This window comes from Capricornis sumatraensis, chromosome 9 (assembly GCF_032405125.1).
Source record: "Capricornis sumatraensis isolate serow.1 chromosome 9, serow.2, whole genome shotgun sequence".
NCBI lineage: Eukaryota > Metazoa > Chordata > Mammalia > Artiodactyla > Bovidae > Capricornis > Capricornis sumatraensis.
Window position 1 is genome coordinate 16626121 of NC_091077.1, and position 16231 is coordinate 16642351.

The 16231-nt window shown below is 60.6% G+C and overlaps 2 protein-coding genes across 4 annotated transcripts; both read left to right on the plus strand.

Annotated features, from left to right (window-relative positions):
- The first annotated feature begins 318 nt into the window (after window positions 1-318).
- LRRC8E (leucine rich repeat containing 8 VRAC subunit E) lies at window positions 319-3848 on the plus strand. Its single transcript, XM_068981221.1, has 3 exons — window positions 319-437; window positions 663-805; window positions 1611-3848. The coding sequence occupies exons 2-3, from the start codon at window positions 668-670 to the stop codon at window positions 3846-3848; spliced, it is 2376 nt and encodes a 791-aa protein (XP_068837322.1). The 5' UTR covers window positions 319-437; window positions 663-667.
- Window positions 3849-6441: 2593 nt separating this feature from the next.
- Window positions 6442-16187, plus strand: MAP2K7 (mitogen-activated protein kinase kinase 7). 3 transcript variants are annotated; one of them, XM_068979287.1, is made up of 12 exons: window positions 6442-6591; window positions 8393-8440; window positions 11284-11425; window positions 11583-11649; window positions 11770-11883; window positions 11987-12106; window positions 12201-12308; window positions 12403-12582; window positions 12678-12758; window positions 12882-13024; window positions 13620-13665; window positions 13779-16187. In XM_068979287.1, the coding sequence occupies exons 1-12, from the start codon at window positions 6468-6470 to the stop codon at window positions 13911-13913; spliced, it is 1308 nt and encodes a 435-aa protein (XP_068835388.1). In that variant the 5' UTR covers window positions 6442-6467; the 3' UTR covers window positions 13914-16187. The 3 variants fall into 3 exon arrangements, with proteins under 3 accessions (XP_068835388.1, XP_068835389.1, XP_068835390.1); XM_068979288.1 differs by lacking the exon at window positions 8393-8440 and having other exon boundaries at window positions 12861-13024; XM_068979289.1 differs by lacking the exon at window positions 8393-8440.
- Window positions 16188-16231: the final 44 nt, after the last annotated feature.

The following is a 16231-nucleotide window of genomic DNA, read 5'->3' on the forward strand; positions in this document are numbered from 1 at the left end:
TCGTCACTGCCACCCCCCACCCCCCAGGGCCGACAAGCCTTCAGCTCCGCCACTCCCTGCCCCTGGGGCCGGTAACCAGAGCCAGGCTCCAGCCGGCTTTTCCGGTTGGAGGTTGGAGGTGGTGCCCAGAGCGCCCCTGAAGGGGGTGGGGGTCCACGCCCCGGAAGTCCCGAATCTCGGAACTCTCTGTGGTCCAGTGACGGAGGGATCCGGGGCTGGCCGCCTGGGTACCGGGTGTCTGGAGTCAAGGAAGCAGAGCGAATTGTTTGGGACTGGCGTCAAGGGTGGGAGGAGATGCCTGGGCTCGGGGAGAAGGCCACACCGACGAGCGGTGGAGCAGCGGCCTCGTGGAATGCCCCTTCTGAACTGAGTGGTCAAGCCCAGTCCCATCGGGGCAAGGGTGCCTGGGAACAGAGGTGGTGAGGACTTACCGAGCAGTAAGTACTTACCACCTTAAGCCAAGCATTCAGTCTTAGTCGCTTGGCTCCAGGAAGGAGGTGAGGTCTAGGGGATGGGGGAGGGGAAGGGAGCGCACAGCTGTGGGTTCTGCCAGAGTTCGGCGGGGCGGAGCGCGGATACTGGGAGCAGAGGCGTTGATTCTGGCTCTTCTGGGGACCTGGCTCACAAGGCGCCCTTTCCTGAGCTTCCTCCTGTCCTCATAGGAAGGATGATTCCGGTGGCGGAGTTCAAGCAGTTCACGGAGCAGCAGCCCGCCTTCAAGGTGCTCAAACCTTGGTGGGACGTGCTGGCCGAGTACCTCACCGTGGCCATGCTCATGATCGGGGTCTTCGGGTGCACCCTCCAGGTAAGGGGCGGGGCGGGGTGGGGCCTGGATGGGGCGGGGTTTCCCAGGGGCGGGGTCTGGGAGATTCCGGAAGTCTTCCCTTATCCTATCATAGTTCTAGAGACTGGACATCCGAAATCAAAGTGTTGACAGGGCTGGTTCCTTGCGAAGGCTGTGCCTCTCGTCTAGACTCTGGTGGCCTCAGGCATTCCTTGGATGATAGAGGACATTCTCCCTGTATCTTCACAGCATCTTCCCTCAGTGTGAGTGTGTGTGTGTGTCCAAATTTCTCCCTCATCTTAACTTGATTACATCTGCTCTGCAAACACTATTTCCAGATAAGGCATCAATCACACGTCAGGTATTTGGGGCTTAGGACTTCAACATCCTTTTTGTTTATTTATTTACCTGCACCAGTTCTTAGTTGCCTCATGTGGCATTTTTACTTGCAGCCTGTGAGATCTTCATTTTTTTTTTTTAAGTTGGAGCATGAACCCTTAGGTGTGGCATGTGGGATCTAGTTCCCTGACCAGGGATCAAACCCAGGCCTCCTGCATTGAGAGTGCCCAGTCTTAGCCACTGGGCCAGCAGGGAATTCCCTAGGTCTTTAACATCTTTTTGAGGAACACGAATCAACCCAGCTCTTTTATTTCCAGACAAAGTCCCATGCTCAAAGGTTTAATGACTCTTCCAAAGTTACAGCCAGCTGAGGACAGCTGGGGATCAAGGCAGACCTCTCCTGCTTGCAGCCTGCTTCCTCTCCCTATAACTTCCCAGGCCACCCCAGATCCTTCACCCTCTTTCATACCCTCGCCCCCATCCCCAGGTGACGCAGGACAAGATAATCTGTCTGCCCAGTCATGAACCCCGGGAGAATTTATCTGAAGCCCCGTGCCAACAGCTGCTGCCCCTGGGGGTCTCAGAGCCCATGGGGGACCTCCGGGAGTTGAGCGGCCTCAAGAACAACCTGGACCTACAGCAGTACAGCTTCATCAACCAGCTCTGCTACGAGACGGCCCTCCACTGGTATGCCAAGTACTTTCCCTACTTGGTTGTCATCCACACGCTCATCTTCATGGTCTGCACCAGCTTCTGGTTCAAGTTCCCCGGCACCAGCTCCAAGATCGAGCACTTCATCTCCATCCTGGGCAAGTGTTTTGACTCGCCATGGACTACTCGGGCACTGTCCGAGGTCTCCGGGGAGAACCACAAGGGCCCTGCCACCACCACAGCTGGGCGGGCGACAGTGACCTTGACCACAACGGCAGGGGAGGGCGAGAAGGAGAAGGTGTTGCCAGAGCCCGAGAAGGTGGTGACAGAGCCCCCAGCTGTCACCCTGCTGGACAAGAAGGAGGGGGAGCAGGCCAAAGCCCTGTTTGAAAAGGTCAAGAAATTCCGTGTGCACGTGGAGGAGGGTGACATCCTGTACACCATGTACATCCGGCAGACGGTGCTCAAGGTCTGCAAGTTCTTGGCCATCCTGGTCTACAACCTGGTCTATGTGGGGAAGATCAGCTTCCTGGTGGCCTGCAGGGTGGAGACCTCGGAGGTGACGGGCTACGCCAGCTTCTGCTGCAACCACACCAAAGCCCACCTCTTCTCCAAGCTGGCTTTCTGCTATATCTCCTTCGTGTGCGTCTACGGGATCACCTGTCTCTACACCCTCTACTGGCTCTTCCACCGGCCCCTCAAAGAGTACTCCTTCCGGTCAGTTCGGGAGGAAACTGGCATGGGCGACATCCCCGATGTCAAGAACGACTTCGCCTTTATGCTGCACCTCATCGACCAGTACGACTCGCTGTACTCCAAGCGCTTTGCTGTCTTCCTCTCTGAGGTCAGCGAGAGCCGCCTGAAGCAGCTCAACCTCAACCACGAGTGGACTGCCGAGAAGCTGCGGCAGAAGCTGCAGCGCAATGCCCGGGGCCGGCTGGAACTGGCCCTCTGCATGCTCCCGGGGCTGCCGGACACGGTCTTCGAGCTCAGCGAGGTAGAGGCACTGCGGCTGGAGGCCATTGGCGACATCACCTTCCCCCCGGGCCTCTCGCAGCTGGTGCACCTGCAGGAGCTGAGCCTGCTCCACTCACCCGCCAGGCTTCCGTTCTCCTCGCAGATCTTCCTGCGGGACCGCCTGAAGGTCATCCGAATCAAGTGCGAGGAGCTGCGGGAGGTGCCCCTCTGGGTGTTCGGGCTGCGTGGTCTGGAGGAGCTGCATCTAGAGGGGCTCTTCCCCCCAGAGCTGGCCCGGGCAGCCACCCTCGAGAGCCTCCGGGAGCTGAAGCAGCTGAAGGTGCTGTCTCTGCGGAGCAACGCTGGCAAGGTTCCTGCCAGCGTGACTGATGTGGCTGGCCACCTGCAGCGGCTCAGCCTGCACAATGATGGGGCGCGTCTGTTGGCACTGAACAGCCTCAAGAAGCTGGCGGTGCTGCGGGAACTGGAGCTGGTGGCCTGCGGGCTGGAGCGCATCCCCCACGCCGTCTTCAGCCTAGGCGCGCTGCAGGAGCTTGACCTCCGGGACAACCACCTGCGTTCCATCGAGGAGATCCTCAGCTTCCAGCACTGCCGCAAGCTGCTCACGCTCCGGCTGTGGCACAACCAGATTGCCTATGTCCCCGAGCATGTGCGGAAGCTCCGGGGCCTCGAGCAGCTCTATCTGAGCCACAACAAGCTGGAGACGCTGCCCACCCAGCTCGGCATGTGCTCCAGCCTCCGCCTGCTGGACATCTCGCACAATGGGCTGCATTCCCTGCCAGCCGAGCTGGGTCTCCTGCAGAATCTTCAGCACTTGGCTCTCTCCTACAATGCCCTGGAGTTTCTACCCGATGAGCTCTTCTTCTGCCGCAAGCTGCGGACGCTGCTCCTAGGTTACAACCATCTGAGCCAGCTTGCACCCCAGGTGGGGGCCCTCAGGGCCCTCAGCCGCCTGGAGCTCAAGGGCAACCGGCTGGAATCACTGCCGGAAGAGCTCGGCAACTGTGGGGGGCTCAAGAAGTCGGGGCTCCTGGTGGAGGACACCCTTTACGATGGGCTGCCGGCCGAGGTTCGGGACCGGATGGAGGCGGAGTGAAGCTGGGGAGGGAGGACAGGTTGAGGTCAACGCCTACTGGATGCTACCACCCTGGAATCTCTACCATTATCTTCGAGGGAGATGGTTAAGTGGGCCCCATCCAGGAGACAAGGAACAGACATGTCAGGTTGATGGAGCCTAGGCAAGATCCTGGGACGGGTTTGTCTGGGAGGCTGTGGATTTGGGGTGGAACATCCTGGAGGGATTAACTCAGTCAGAAGACTCTCAGACCAAAACCACACCCGTGTCTTTGGTTTGGCTGACCTGCCCCTAGCCCTGGGCCAGAGATGCTGCCCTCCCCCAGACAGCAGCCACAGTACCACATATGGGGGGTGGGGTGGGGGAGGCTCATCCCAGTGGGATTTAACCCTCTTCCCCTGACCAAAACAGCTTACATCTGGGGTTTTCTCCCAATGAGGGGACACAGACACAAGGGACCAACCTCCCCCCCCACCCCCAATTTTGATATTAATCCCTTATTTATAAATTGCTTGCTATGGACACCTGAACTCAGAAAGCAATGGTTCTCATATTTGGCTGAAATCAACATCTCCAAAACAAAACATCCCAGGCCCCACCCTTGAAAGGCTGACTCAGGATGTTGGCTGGAGGCCAGGAACTTGCTGGTAAACAGAAGCATCCCAGGTAATTCTGATTCAGACCATCCCAGGCCTGAATGTTGGGAAATGCTGACCTACAGAGTAGATATCTGGGTGTCGAGAGCAGGGATTCTGAACTTGGTTTTAGATCCCTAGATGCTTTGAGAAATCTGATGAAAGCTGGGCACCTCCTTCCTCAGGAAAATGCTCCTGTTCACATAAGTTAAAAGCTCTGCAGACAACTTCAAGCAATCAACATTCCCCTAAACCCCCCAGGGGGCTATTCTTGCCTGTGCTAAGGATTGGAACTCCTGCAGGGGAGGTACATTTTTCTGTAGGCTGGGACTTTGTCTTTCAATGTTCCCTGTGTGAGGGAGTGTATATCAGTGGGTGCTTAATAAATAACACTATGAGAACTATATATATTTTTTTGGCTTAGCTGGGCCTTCCTCACTGCACTCAGGCTCTAGCTGTGGTGCATGGGTTTCTCATTGTGGTCACTTCTCTTTTGCAGAGCACAGGCTCAGTAGTTGCGGCACAAGGGCTTAGTGGCTCCGTGGCATGTAGAATCTCCCCAGACCAGGAATCGAACCCATGTACCCTGCATTGGCAGGTGGATTCTTAACCACTGGGCCACCAGGGAAGTCTGAGAATAAGTTTGATCCCTTGTGTCTACTCCAGCCATTGTCTAAGTCTTCTATTCCACCAGACCAAGTAGAGGCAAGTGGCAACAGTCAGGTTCCAGAATCAAGGCTATAAGCCTCTTCCCTGGGAGCAGAGGCAGAGAGAGACCTCAGTTAACCAGGAGACATCAGGTGGTCGTCTACCTAGCCTTTTCCCGTAGAAGTGCCTGTCCTTTACATTTCGTTATTCTCATGGCTCCACAATTTTGGATCTGCTTCACCTGTAGGTTGTCACCAGGGGAGTCATCAGAAACCTTCAGTTTTCTCGTGCTAGTGGGCAGGGCCTTGGCACAGCCTGCCCAACCCTGACTTCCTGGGATTCCCCACCCCCATGGTGTCTCCAACATGTGAGGCTCCTCCAGGCACCAGAGAGCAGAAGCAAGCTGCTCACCTGGGCGCCCCAGGGTTCCAGATGGGGACATTTTCCCAGCGCTCTTCAGGCCAGCTGAAGAAAATGTGTAGGTGGTGAAGACACTAGGTGGAGGAACCAAACCCCAGGTCCTAACTTCTGCATTGTCCAGGAGCTAAACAGATGAGGGATGCCTTCAAATTTCCCACGGCCAATCTGACTTGGAACTCTCCAGCCTTGACCTTGGCCCCATGTCGCTGAGGATAGGGATCACGCCGCTGGATTCCCACCGTCCAGACAGTGGCCCAAACCCTACCCCGCCCCTTCAAGTCCTCGTGGCCAACCCTGACCCCGCTGAAATGGAAAGGGCTTCCCACAGGTGCCTAATTATGGTGAGTAGGCAGCAATTAAGCACAACAGGGACCGTAACGAAGCAATGTCCGAGATGAGAAAGGCTGTTTTGGAAGGCGTGGGTGCCAGCTAGGGCCGGCCGGGAAGAGAAAGAACGAGGCTGAGGACACAGCCTGGCGACCACCGGGGACAGCGGCAGGAAATTAAAAATAGAGAAAAAGAGAGAGCGAGAGACCAGGAGTGCGCATGCGCAGCAGACGGCACGCGTGTGCTCTCGTCTCACCTTCTGTACGCCTGCGCGCTGCTTTCTCCGCCCACCGCTCTTAACTGAGTGGTGAGTGGGTTTTCAAACATCGCCTCCTGCCGGAGCGCTCGAGGATCTGCACATGCGCATCACACTGGGAGGATGTGTACGCTGCCCCCCGCGAGCTCTAGGAGGCGTCTTCCCTCCGGCTGGAACGAAACACGCACGCGCGGAGGTTCGCACGCGGGAAGGGCGGGTGCGCGCCCCGGGCATGCGCCGTGCAGAGCGAGACGGCGGCTCGGCGGGGTCATCCAAGCGCAGGCGCAGTGCGGTGTTTGTCTGCCGGACTGACGGGCGGCCGGGCGGTGCGCGGCGGCGGCGGCGGCGGGGAAGATGGCGGCGTCCTCCCTGGAGCAGAAGCTGTCCCGCCTGGAAGCAAAGCTAAAGCAGGAGAACCGCGAGGCCCGGCGGAGGATCGACCTCAACCTGGATATCAGCCCCCAGCGGCCCAGGCCCAGTAAGCACGGCGGCGTGGGGGAGGGGGCGGGCGGGGCGGGGCGCGCGCCGCGGGAGGCCCCGCCCCCGCCGCCAGGCCCCGCCCCCGCTTCCGGGGCGCTCTTGCTCCTCCTCCTCTCCGCCCGGCTCCCCGCTGTCGGCCCGCGGGGAGAGGGTCACGGTGACCCGGGGGGCGTGGGGCCCGTGAGCTCCCCGTCAGTCCTCACCCTGCCTCGGGGCTCCCCCTAATGGGGCCTGGGAACCTAGTTACCGGCTCCAGGGCGAGGCCCTCCATCTGATGACCCGCCCCCAATCACCGGGAACCTCGGAGCCTCTGTCACCTACTCTAAGCCTTGGTGCGCCTACTCCATGCAACCGTGACCACATCCAGCTCCTCCGTATACGTGTACACATGCCTTTTCACCAGCTGATTCCACTGTCGCCATCTCAGAGACTGTCGAGAGGTCCCCTCCCCCGCCACCTGGGTCCTTGTCAGCCGGGTTCAGATGACACAAGTGCAGCTGACCTGGGGACACCCGACATCGCTGGACCATATATAACTGCTCCTGTGATTGTGTCTGGTGCCCCCTTCTCCCCGCTCAGGGATCTTGTCACTGGTTCAGCAGGCTCCCTCCCACCTACCTTTTTACTCACCTAAGCCAGGCCCCCTCCTCATACTCCGCGGACTAGTTTCACTGCCATCATTTTTCTGGATTCCCCAGAAATAAATATGAAGCTTCCAAGCATGGCAACTTTGTCACCTTGAATCAAAGCCAGTGTGAGGCTACCTGGGCATCCCAGGATATACACGTACCGCTACTTTGTGATCCCATGATCTCAGTGCCTGTCTCTCCGGAATCCTGTCCTCTGGCGTCAAGAGCTGCCCCTCAACACCCGCATCTGGCCCGGGATCACCATGCAACATCTAGTCTGCTTGTAACGTCCTACGGAACCCTTCCCCACATCCTCGAAGCTCACAGGGAGTCAGATTTCCCCCCTTCCTAGTGACCTGATGAAGAGCATTCCCCACACGTTTTCTTTTCTTTACATAACTTTTTGGCCACTTCTTGTGGTATTTGGGATCTTAGTTCCACGACCAGGGATGGAATCCGTGCCCCCTGCCTGTGTTGGAAGTGCAGAATATAAACCACTGGACCACCAGGGAAGTCCCCTCCCACACGTGCTTTCTGTGTCCCTCTTGACCTAGCAAATTCCCCTTGTTAACCTCTCTGATATGACTCTTGTGGCTTATGTAGCTCCCTGTCGGGTCATCTTGAGAGGTGGGGAAGATATCTCCTCATCTGGGTACTCCCACCACTCCCTCGTCACCCCCCATTCTGGTGTACGGTCCACTCCCCACCCTCCCTTTTCTGCCCTTGGTCCAGGTGGGTTCCTGACTGGAGTGGGGAGGGGTCTCTAGGGGCCCAGGAAGAACCCTGAGGCAGCAGTGCTGTGTTAGACTCTGCCTGGGGTAGGAAGCCCAGCCAGGACTGGAGGGTCCCCACCAGCCCCAGCGTGGATGAGACAGGCCTGGGTAGGGCCTGGGGTGCCTGGCAGGGTGGCTGTCCCAGATGGGCAGGAGGCACAGGGAGGCCCATGGAGAACATGCCCCAGGGAGCCCCCTCCTGGTGCCTGTGTCTGTCAGCTCCATCCCATTCTCTCAGCCCTCCCATCTCTGTTGTTCTCTGCAGTTTGGTGCCGCGTGCCTCCCCCCTCCTCCTTGTTATGATTTGATTTTCTTTTCTTTTGGACAAATCAGTTGTTTCTGTTGTGATTTATCGTGGTGTTGTTTTTCTTTTTTTTTCTTCCTTTTCCCCATCCAGTTATTGTGATCACTCTAAGCCCTGCTCCTGCCCCGTCCCAACGAGCAGGTACCAGCCTTTTTATCATCGCTGCTTGGATCTCTGCACCATTGACCTAACCGCTGCCCTGGCCGCAGAATGCCATCCCTCCTGCCCCCTCCCTCATGCTCCGTGTGTGCGTGTGCGTCCCCCCATCCCACCCTCACTCTCTCCAACCACACGGTCAGCGTCTGGCCCACCCGGCCACTTCCTCTGTGTCCTGTCACCTCCTGCTCCTCTGTTCCTCTCGGGCTCAGGTTTGGACTCCCCACGGGAGGAAACAGACTCCCTCACCCGCCAGGAGTCTGTCGCCTGCTGAGGGGGTCCTGAGTGTCCGTGCGTGTGCCTGCAGGCGTGTGTGTGTATCTGTGTGTGTGTGTGCGCGTGTATGTGAGTGGAGGGAAGGAAGGTTGGGCTCCCTACCTGCTGATCCACTTCATCAGCTCAGTGGACCCGTGTCGCCTCCCACCCTGTGCTGAGCAGTGCTAGGCCTGGACTGAGCCCGTCTGTTCCAGGGGCTGGTGCTCCCCTGGGGGTGGGAGGCCCTGGGGGTTGGGGGGTCCTCCGGGCAGGGAGAAGTGGAAGAGGCCCCGTGCCTTGGAGGAAAGGCCCAGTGGAGCAGGGTCATGGATTCTGCAGGGTTGGGGGGTGGGGGAGGGCGGCGGTTGGGAAGCCTGGGGAGAAGGTGGCATTTGAGAAAAGTCCCCTGGGAAGTGGGGGAGCACAAGAGTGGAAGTAAACAGCCCCCCAGGGCCCAAGAGGGAGCCAGACGTGCCTGTGGGGAAGGTGAGGGGTGGGGGGCGGGCTGACCTCATTGATCCTTGTGTGCGTAATAGGACTGGGTTGGGAAGTGTGTGTGTGTGTGTGTGTGTGTAAGAACATGAGGGAAGAATTGGCTCTATTGGGGGTCCCATGGCGTGTCGTCTGCACCTGTTTGTGGGTTTGTGCCATGCCCTGTGTGTGTACGCGTGTGTGCTCACTGACAGCCTGGCAGGCTGCATGCTCCACCCCACCCCATCGCCCTTGTGTCTTCCCTCGTCCTTGCTCATTCATCCTCTTCTTTTCTCTCTCCCCTTCAGTCTCTGGCTCTCATTTGGCCTTCCTGACCTGCCGTGGGCCCGGCACCACCTGTGTGATCTCTGTTCTCAGGGCCTTTGTATACCTCCTCCCACCTTACCCCCCTTAGCCATCCTGCACCGGCTCCTCTTAAATACCTGCCGTGCTTCAGTTTGTGGGACCGGCTGGAAGCCTTTCTGCCCCCACAAACTGCCTTGGCCCCGGGCTCTGGGGGAGCCCTCAGAGGGCCCAGTGGACTGTGTGAGGGGTGGGGGGTGGGGGTGACAGGGCACAGAGAGGCCTGGGGAGGGGAGGGGAGGGGTGTGACCCTCACCCAGGGAGCCGAAGACAGTGTGGGGCAGCCTGCCAGGGATCCAGGGTCTTTGGGAGCCCTGGAGGGTGTCCAGCCAGAGAGGGAGGGTTTAGGACCAGGCTTCTGGCCATGGTAGAGCAGGGAGGGCACCGGAGGAGAGGCCTCTGGGCCAGTGGAGGGGACTGGGCTCAGCCACGTTCTCGGGCTACCACAGCTCTTCCATCACTCTCGCCATGCCCTCCTGGGACTGGCAGGCCAGGCTTATAGGTCTGCTCCTCGCTTTGGCTGCAACCAAGGTCGTAGGCCAGCAGGGCACAGAAAGTGCCCAGGAGCCAAGAGCCACACTGCATCTGTCTGTGCCCGTTGGCCACTGGGCCCACACCACCAGGCACCTGGAGAACTTGCAGGGGAGAAGCTCCGCCCCCCCCGCCCAGCTCCCAGCCCGCTCTCCAAGGGGAGGTGGACCTGGGGGGTGCTTGTAGCCTTCGGCCTCCCCAGCCAGGGGCTCCCTTCTGGGGGCCGAGTGCCAGGGTCTCTGAGGTTCTCAGGTTTGCTGGAGGGCCGTCCACCTTTTCCAGGGCCACTCTGGCCTCTGCTCCCACTGTGTGGCCTGCCTGACCGGGAGGCTCCTTGTCCATCAGGGGCCTGCTCTCTGGTCCCCAGCCCCTCTCCGGCCTGTCTCTGCAGCGCCTCTTCTGGGCAGCTGGGCCCAAGTCTCAGCTCCCATCTGTCTGTCTCCCACCCTCCCGCCCCCTAACGCCGCCTGCCCATCCTGGGGTGCCCGCTGCCTGCCCGCTGCCTGCCCGCCTGCCTGTAGCATGCCCAAGCTGTCCGCATGCAGGCTTCTGGAAAGAACCAACCTCCCCACCTGGCCCGGCCCCTGGCCCTGGAGCCCTGCCGGCCCCTGGAGGGGCTGGGTCACCTGGCTCCCTTCACCTGAAGGACACAGGTCCAGCCTGGGCTTCTGCCCTGGCCGCATTGGCCCCAGCTCTGCAGGCCAAGCTGGAGGCTTACAGAGTCTGTTGGCCAGAGGGCAGCCCTCCCTGACCCTGAAACAGAACAGGCAAGGCAGCTGGAAGCCTGGGTCCCTCACCCACTCTCTCCCCAGTTCAGCGTTGCCACTTTGTGAGGGTGGTGGCCCTGAGCCTCTTCCTGGGCAGAGTGGGGAGGAAGGGGCCCCAGGGTAGGGGTGGCCTACCTGCCCGAGGTCCAGTGGCAGCCTCGGCCTCCTTTCTCTATCAGGGAATACTTGGGGTGAACCCTCAGCCTCTGGGGACCACCCCTTCCCCCACCAGCCACTGCAAGCCCTTCCCAGTCATGGGGGCTGGGAGAAAGCACCCCAAGAGTGGTCTAGGATCGGGGCGCTCCGTGTCTGCCAGGGCTGGGGGCTGTGCCGGCCCACCTAAGGGATACCAGGGAGGGAAGGATGAGGGCAGCAGGGCCTGCAGTTGGGGCCAGCCAGGAGCTAACCCCCTCCCCACCCCTGGTTCTCACCACCCCCCAGCCCTGCAGCTCCCACTGGCCAACGATGGGGGCAGCCGCTCACCGTCCTCCGAGAGCTCCCCGCAGCACCCCACGCCCCCCGCCCGGCCCCGCCACATGCTGGGGCTGCCGTCAACCTTGTTCACACCCCGCAGCATGGAGAGGTGAGCCTCCTGGTGGGTGGTCGGGAGGTCGGGGGCGCAGGGCCAGCCTCAGGGTGGCGCTGGTGAGCTCTGTGGAACCCTCTGCGTGTTGGAGGCTGGGGTAACCGCACGTTGGTCAGGATCCCCCTCCACCGGCACTCACTCCCTCTCCTTTCAGCATCGAGATTGACCAGAAGCTGCAGGAGATCATGAAGCAGACGGGCTACCTGACCATCGGGGGCCAGGTAACCTAACGCACTTCCCTTGGTGGCCCCAGGGAGGGTGGGCACAACACAGCTGGGAGATGTGGGCCGGAGGTGAGGGCAGAGGCCTGCTGGATCCCCAGCCCTGGCTCTCCTCGCCAGCGCTACCAGGCGGAGATCAACGACCTGGAGAACCTGGGGGAGATGGGCAGCGGCACTTGCGGCCAGGTGTGGAAGATGCGCTTCCGGAAGACAGGGCACGTCATCGCTGTCAAGGTCAGCCCACCCCGCCCTGCCCATGGGAGCACAACCCCCTTCCATGTCCCATGGGGCCCCTGCGCCCCAGGCTCAGCGCTAAGCCCTCGGCTGTCCCATGCAGCAAATGCGGCGCTCGGGGAATAAGGAGGAGAACAAGAGGATCCTCATGGATTTGGATGTGGTGCTCAAGAGCCACGACTGCCCCTACATTGTGCAGTGCTTCGGGACTTTCATCACCAACGTGAGACGAGGGCTTCCCCCAACCCCCCATCTCCTCCCCCGGGCCCTGAGCCTGTCGGGTGGGCAGAGGGGTACAGCCACTGCTGTCCCTGCAGACGGACGTCTTCATCGCCATGGAGCTCATGGGCACGTGCGCAGAGAAGCTCAAGAAGCGGATGCAGGGCCCCATCCCCGAGTGGATCCTGGGCAAGATGACGGTGGCGGTGAGTGGCCTGGAGGACACAAGTGGGCAGGCAGGCGCCCCCCAGCCTCGGCTTCCACGTCACCGATAAGTGCCCTCCCCTGCCTACACTGCAGATTGTGAAGGCGCTCTACTACCTGAAGGAGAAGCATGGCGTGATCCACCGTGACGTCAAGCCCTCCAACATCCTGCTGGACGAGCGAGGCCAGATCAAGCTTTGTGACTTCGGCATCAGCGGCCGCCTGGTCGACTCCAAAGCCAAAACGCGGAGCGCGGGCTGTGCCGCCTACATGGCAGTAAGTAGGGGGACCGGGGGTGCTGGCGGGAGGGGTGGTGCACCCACCCCGGGCCCAGGGCTCTTTCATCACCCTCTCCTACCGCCCACCTGCAGCCTGAGCGCATCGACCCCCCGGATCCCACCAAGCCTGACTATGACATCCGGGCCGATGTGTGGAGCCTGGGCATCTCCTTGGTGAGTTGGGGCCCCGGCTTTTGGAGGCTGGGTTTTCTCGGGGCCCGGAGGCAGGGAGTGGCAGCAGAAAGGGCAGGGCCCCGTCCTCCCTGGCCGGCCCAGCCCTGCCCGTTTCTCTCCCAGGTGGAGCTGGCGACAGGACAGTTCCCCTACAAGAACTGCAAGACGGACTTTGAGGTCCTCACCAAAGTCCTCCAAGAGGAGCCCCCGCTCCTGCCCGGACACATGGGCTTCTCGGGGGACTTCCAGTCCTTCGTCAAAGACTGGTGAGCACCCCCAGCCCTGCCCTCCAGTCTGGAAGGCAGGGCAAGGTCAGACGTGACCCTGAGCTTAGGCCACTGGGGTGGGGCAAAGGGGCCCCTAGGATGGGGGTGGGGGAGCTGCAGACTCGAGCCAGAGCCCAAGCTCTAGGGGCTAGGAGTTGGGTCCAGACTCAGCCACAGGGAACCCCCAGCCCTGGGGTATTTGGCAGGGTGGTCCTTGGGCTTCACCAGGGGACTGTGAATGAGCACGGGTGTCCCAGGGCTGAGAGCTCAGAGGGCCCCATACCAATAAGCAGGGTGTCCACACAGGAGCTTTCCGGGGGGAGGGTGGAGAGGTGGGTGGGGGTGGGTGAGAAGCCCACCCATCTACCTATCCCCCCACCTGCTTACTTCTCCCATGGGCGTCTCACGGTGCGTGTCAGGTTTTTGTCACAGATAAGGGGCCTGACTGCCAACCCTGGCCCCTCTGTCAGCACAAGGCTTGAGGGGCGAGGACATGGGCTCCGGCCCGCAGATCCAGCAGCCCTGAGTCAGTGGGGCGGGCAGCCAGGCCCTGCCTCCTGGCTCTCATTTCTCTCCTTTCTCTCTCTCTTTTCAGCCTTACTAAAGATCACAGGAAGAGACCAAAGTATAATAAGCTACTTGTGAGTACCCAGGACCCCTCCCAGCCCCCATCCGAAAACCCCTACCCCACTGGAGGCCAGGCGGCCAGGGAAGAGACACCTTGGTCCTGAGCCCCACCCCCTTGGGCCCCCAGGAACACAGCTTCATCAAGCGCTACGAAACGCTGGAGGTGGACGTGGCTTCCTGGTTCAAGGATGTCATGGCGAAGACGGAGTCACCGAGGACAAGCGGGGTCCTGAGCCAGCACCACCTACCCTTCTTCAGGTAGCCGCACGGTGGCGGCCGGCCCGCTGGGGGATGCGGCCTCAGGCCCCCACTTCCCTGCACACTCCCCCAGCTGCCCACCAGGGGAGCCCTGGGACCCGGATGGCCGACAAGGGCTGAGGACAGATAGTAGGGGGCGCCGACCCACCCCCGACTCCCTGCCCACCAGCCGTGGACAGATGGGCCTGCCAGGCCCCAGCCCTTTCCCATCCTGGGATCAGCCGGCCGTACACGTCCCCCCAACCCCGACAGACACTGTGAACGGAAGACAGCAGGCCGCGAGCAGTCTCGCTATTTATTCAGTTGTAACCTCTGGGCTGGGGCGGCCCCCAGGGGTCGGGAGAGAGCCGCCATTCCCTGCACCCTCCCACACCGCGCTGTCCCCACCACCCCCTCCATGCACACATGCACCCTGGCTCCATCTCCCTCTCTGCCACTTCCCTCTCTACCTCTCTGGCTTTCCCCATCTCCCTCCCTGCCTCTGCCTCTCTCCTGGCCCAGGCCCTGCCACCCCCGGCAGGACCCCTGGGTCCACTTAGGTCTCTGGCCAGTGATGAGCCAGTTGGCGGGTGCCCTTCCCCCGGCAGGCGGGCTGGACATTGTGACTGCATCCGGACCCGGGCTGGTCTCTCTCTCTCTCTCTCTTTGATCTCAGGGGGTCCTTTTTGGAGTTTATTGTATTTTATTGTACTTGGTGGGGTGTTTGGGGGTGGGGGGAGGAGAAGAGCTTGTTCTCATGGGCTTTGTTGGTACCTTCAGAAACTTTTACCAAAGTCGTGTTTAGCTGCTTGTGGCGGCAGCCCCCTGAACCGCCTGTGGGTACTGGGGGGCTGGGCTGGGGGCTGAGCTGTGGGGGCTCGGGCCACCACCCAGGAGAGACTAGTCCCAAAGGTGGGCTCTGGGGGTGGGGGATTGCTCCTCCCTCAGGGCTGGAGACTGGCCAAGCTTGCAGGGGTGAGTGGAGGACCTCAGGGGGTACGGAGGAAGCCCAAGGGGCCGTGGCCACAAAGGGTGGCCTTCAGGGACAGTACGCGCGGGGCGTGGTGGAGGGCAGCCAGCGCTGGTGTGGCAGGGAGGTGGCGGAGGGAACGGGTGACAGAAGGGGGTCCATGGGGCCCCGGGAGGCAGGGATAAGGGTGCACGGATTGGACGTGGGGGTTCGAGGATGTGTTGACAGGGACAGAGGTGGGAGCAGGCCAAGGGCTGGGCGTGTGCAGGCAGCCACGCCCTCGTAGTGGCCCACGAGTGCCCCTCGACTCACCAGGAGCTGGCCAGTCCCCAGCCCACCCTGAGGCCCCAGCGTCCATGGGGCCCTGGGCAGCAAGCAGCAGGAGCAGGAGGGACTGTGTTTCCTTGTTGTTGGTGATGCATGTGAATCAAGTGGACAGTAGAACAAAATAACATAACAGGAAAAAAAAAAAAGGAAAAAACAAAACCCCAGAAAAACCACAAAAATCAACCAACACCAAAGGTGAGGAACCTCGCTGGATGTAGCTGAAGCAATCTAGCCTAGGCATCACTGTACCCTCCATTTATCTCACCGAATCTAGTTACTACTAGGATAGTCACAAAACGCCGCATGTTTAAAAAGGACTCAAAGTCATCTTTGTCCCCCGCCCCAGGGGGTGGCCACCTTTTCTTGCTCCAGTCCCCATTGTGGGGGGGGGGGGGGCAGGGTGTGGGGCCAGTAGGCATGGCCTCTGCCCTCCCTTGCCAGGGGCCTTTCTGGGTAGCAGGAAGGTTGTGTGGCCAGCCCCAAGGCCCGCACAGGCCTGAGGCCAGCTGCCTGGGTTTAATTTTTATTTAACTTTCTGCTTCGTGTGTAAGTGTCCACCCATGTCCCCCCTCCCCTTCAGTGTTAAATGGGAGCCTCTCCTTCCCCCCTCCCTCTCCTATGTCTCCCTCCCCCCGCCCCCCAGTCACCAGCCACCAGCCACCCCCTCTCAACCAGGCAGAGGGCAGAGTGGGCAGCCAGGGGCCTGGGGCGGACTGGCCTAGCCCATCGGCCCACCACCCCTTCTCAGGCCGCCAGTATTGCCCCATCCCTTTTTAAAATAAAATACCTTCATTTGTAAATCCTTAGACGCTTAAGAATAAAACCCCTCCCTTTTCTTCCACTGAGTCTGTGGTGTGTGTCCTGAGCCTGGCAGCAAGGTGGGAAAAGGGGAAGGGGTCCTGAGGCCTGACCTTGGAAGTGGGGGGCTGGGGGCCATCCAAGTGGAAGAGGCCTATGCAGTGAGGGGAGGCAGGGCTGGGGGCCGGAGGGGTAGTTTGTAGTGATTTGCTGCATATTTAATGGCCAGTGTGTGGGACCTCCCCCTA

Coding starts and splice junctions, on each gene's coding strand:
- MAP2K7 (XM_068979287.1), top strand. CDS start 6,468: ATGGCGGCGTCCTCCCTGGAGCAGAAGCTGTCCCGCCTGGAAGCAAAG. Junction 11,650..11,769: donor ACCTGACCATCGGGGGCCAG/GTAACCTAACGC, acceptor TCTCCTCGCCAG/CGCTACCAGGCGGAGATCAA. Junction 12,309..12,402: donor TGGGCAAGATGACGGTGGCG/GTGAGTGGCCTG, acceptor CCTACACTGCAG/ATTGTGAAGGCGCTCTACTA.
- LRRC8E (XM_068981221.1), top strand. CDS start 668: ATGATTCCGGTGGCGGAGTTCAAGCAGTTCACGGAGCAGCAGCCCGCC. Junction 806..1,610: donor TCTTCGGGTGCACCCTCCAG/GTAAGGGGCGGG, acceptor CCCCATCCCCAG/GTGACGCAGGACAAGATAAT.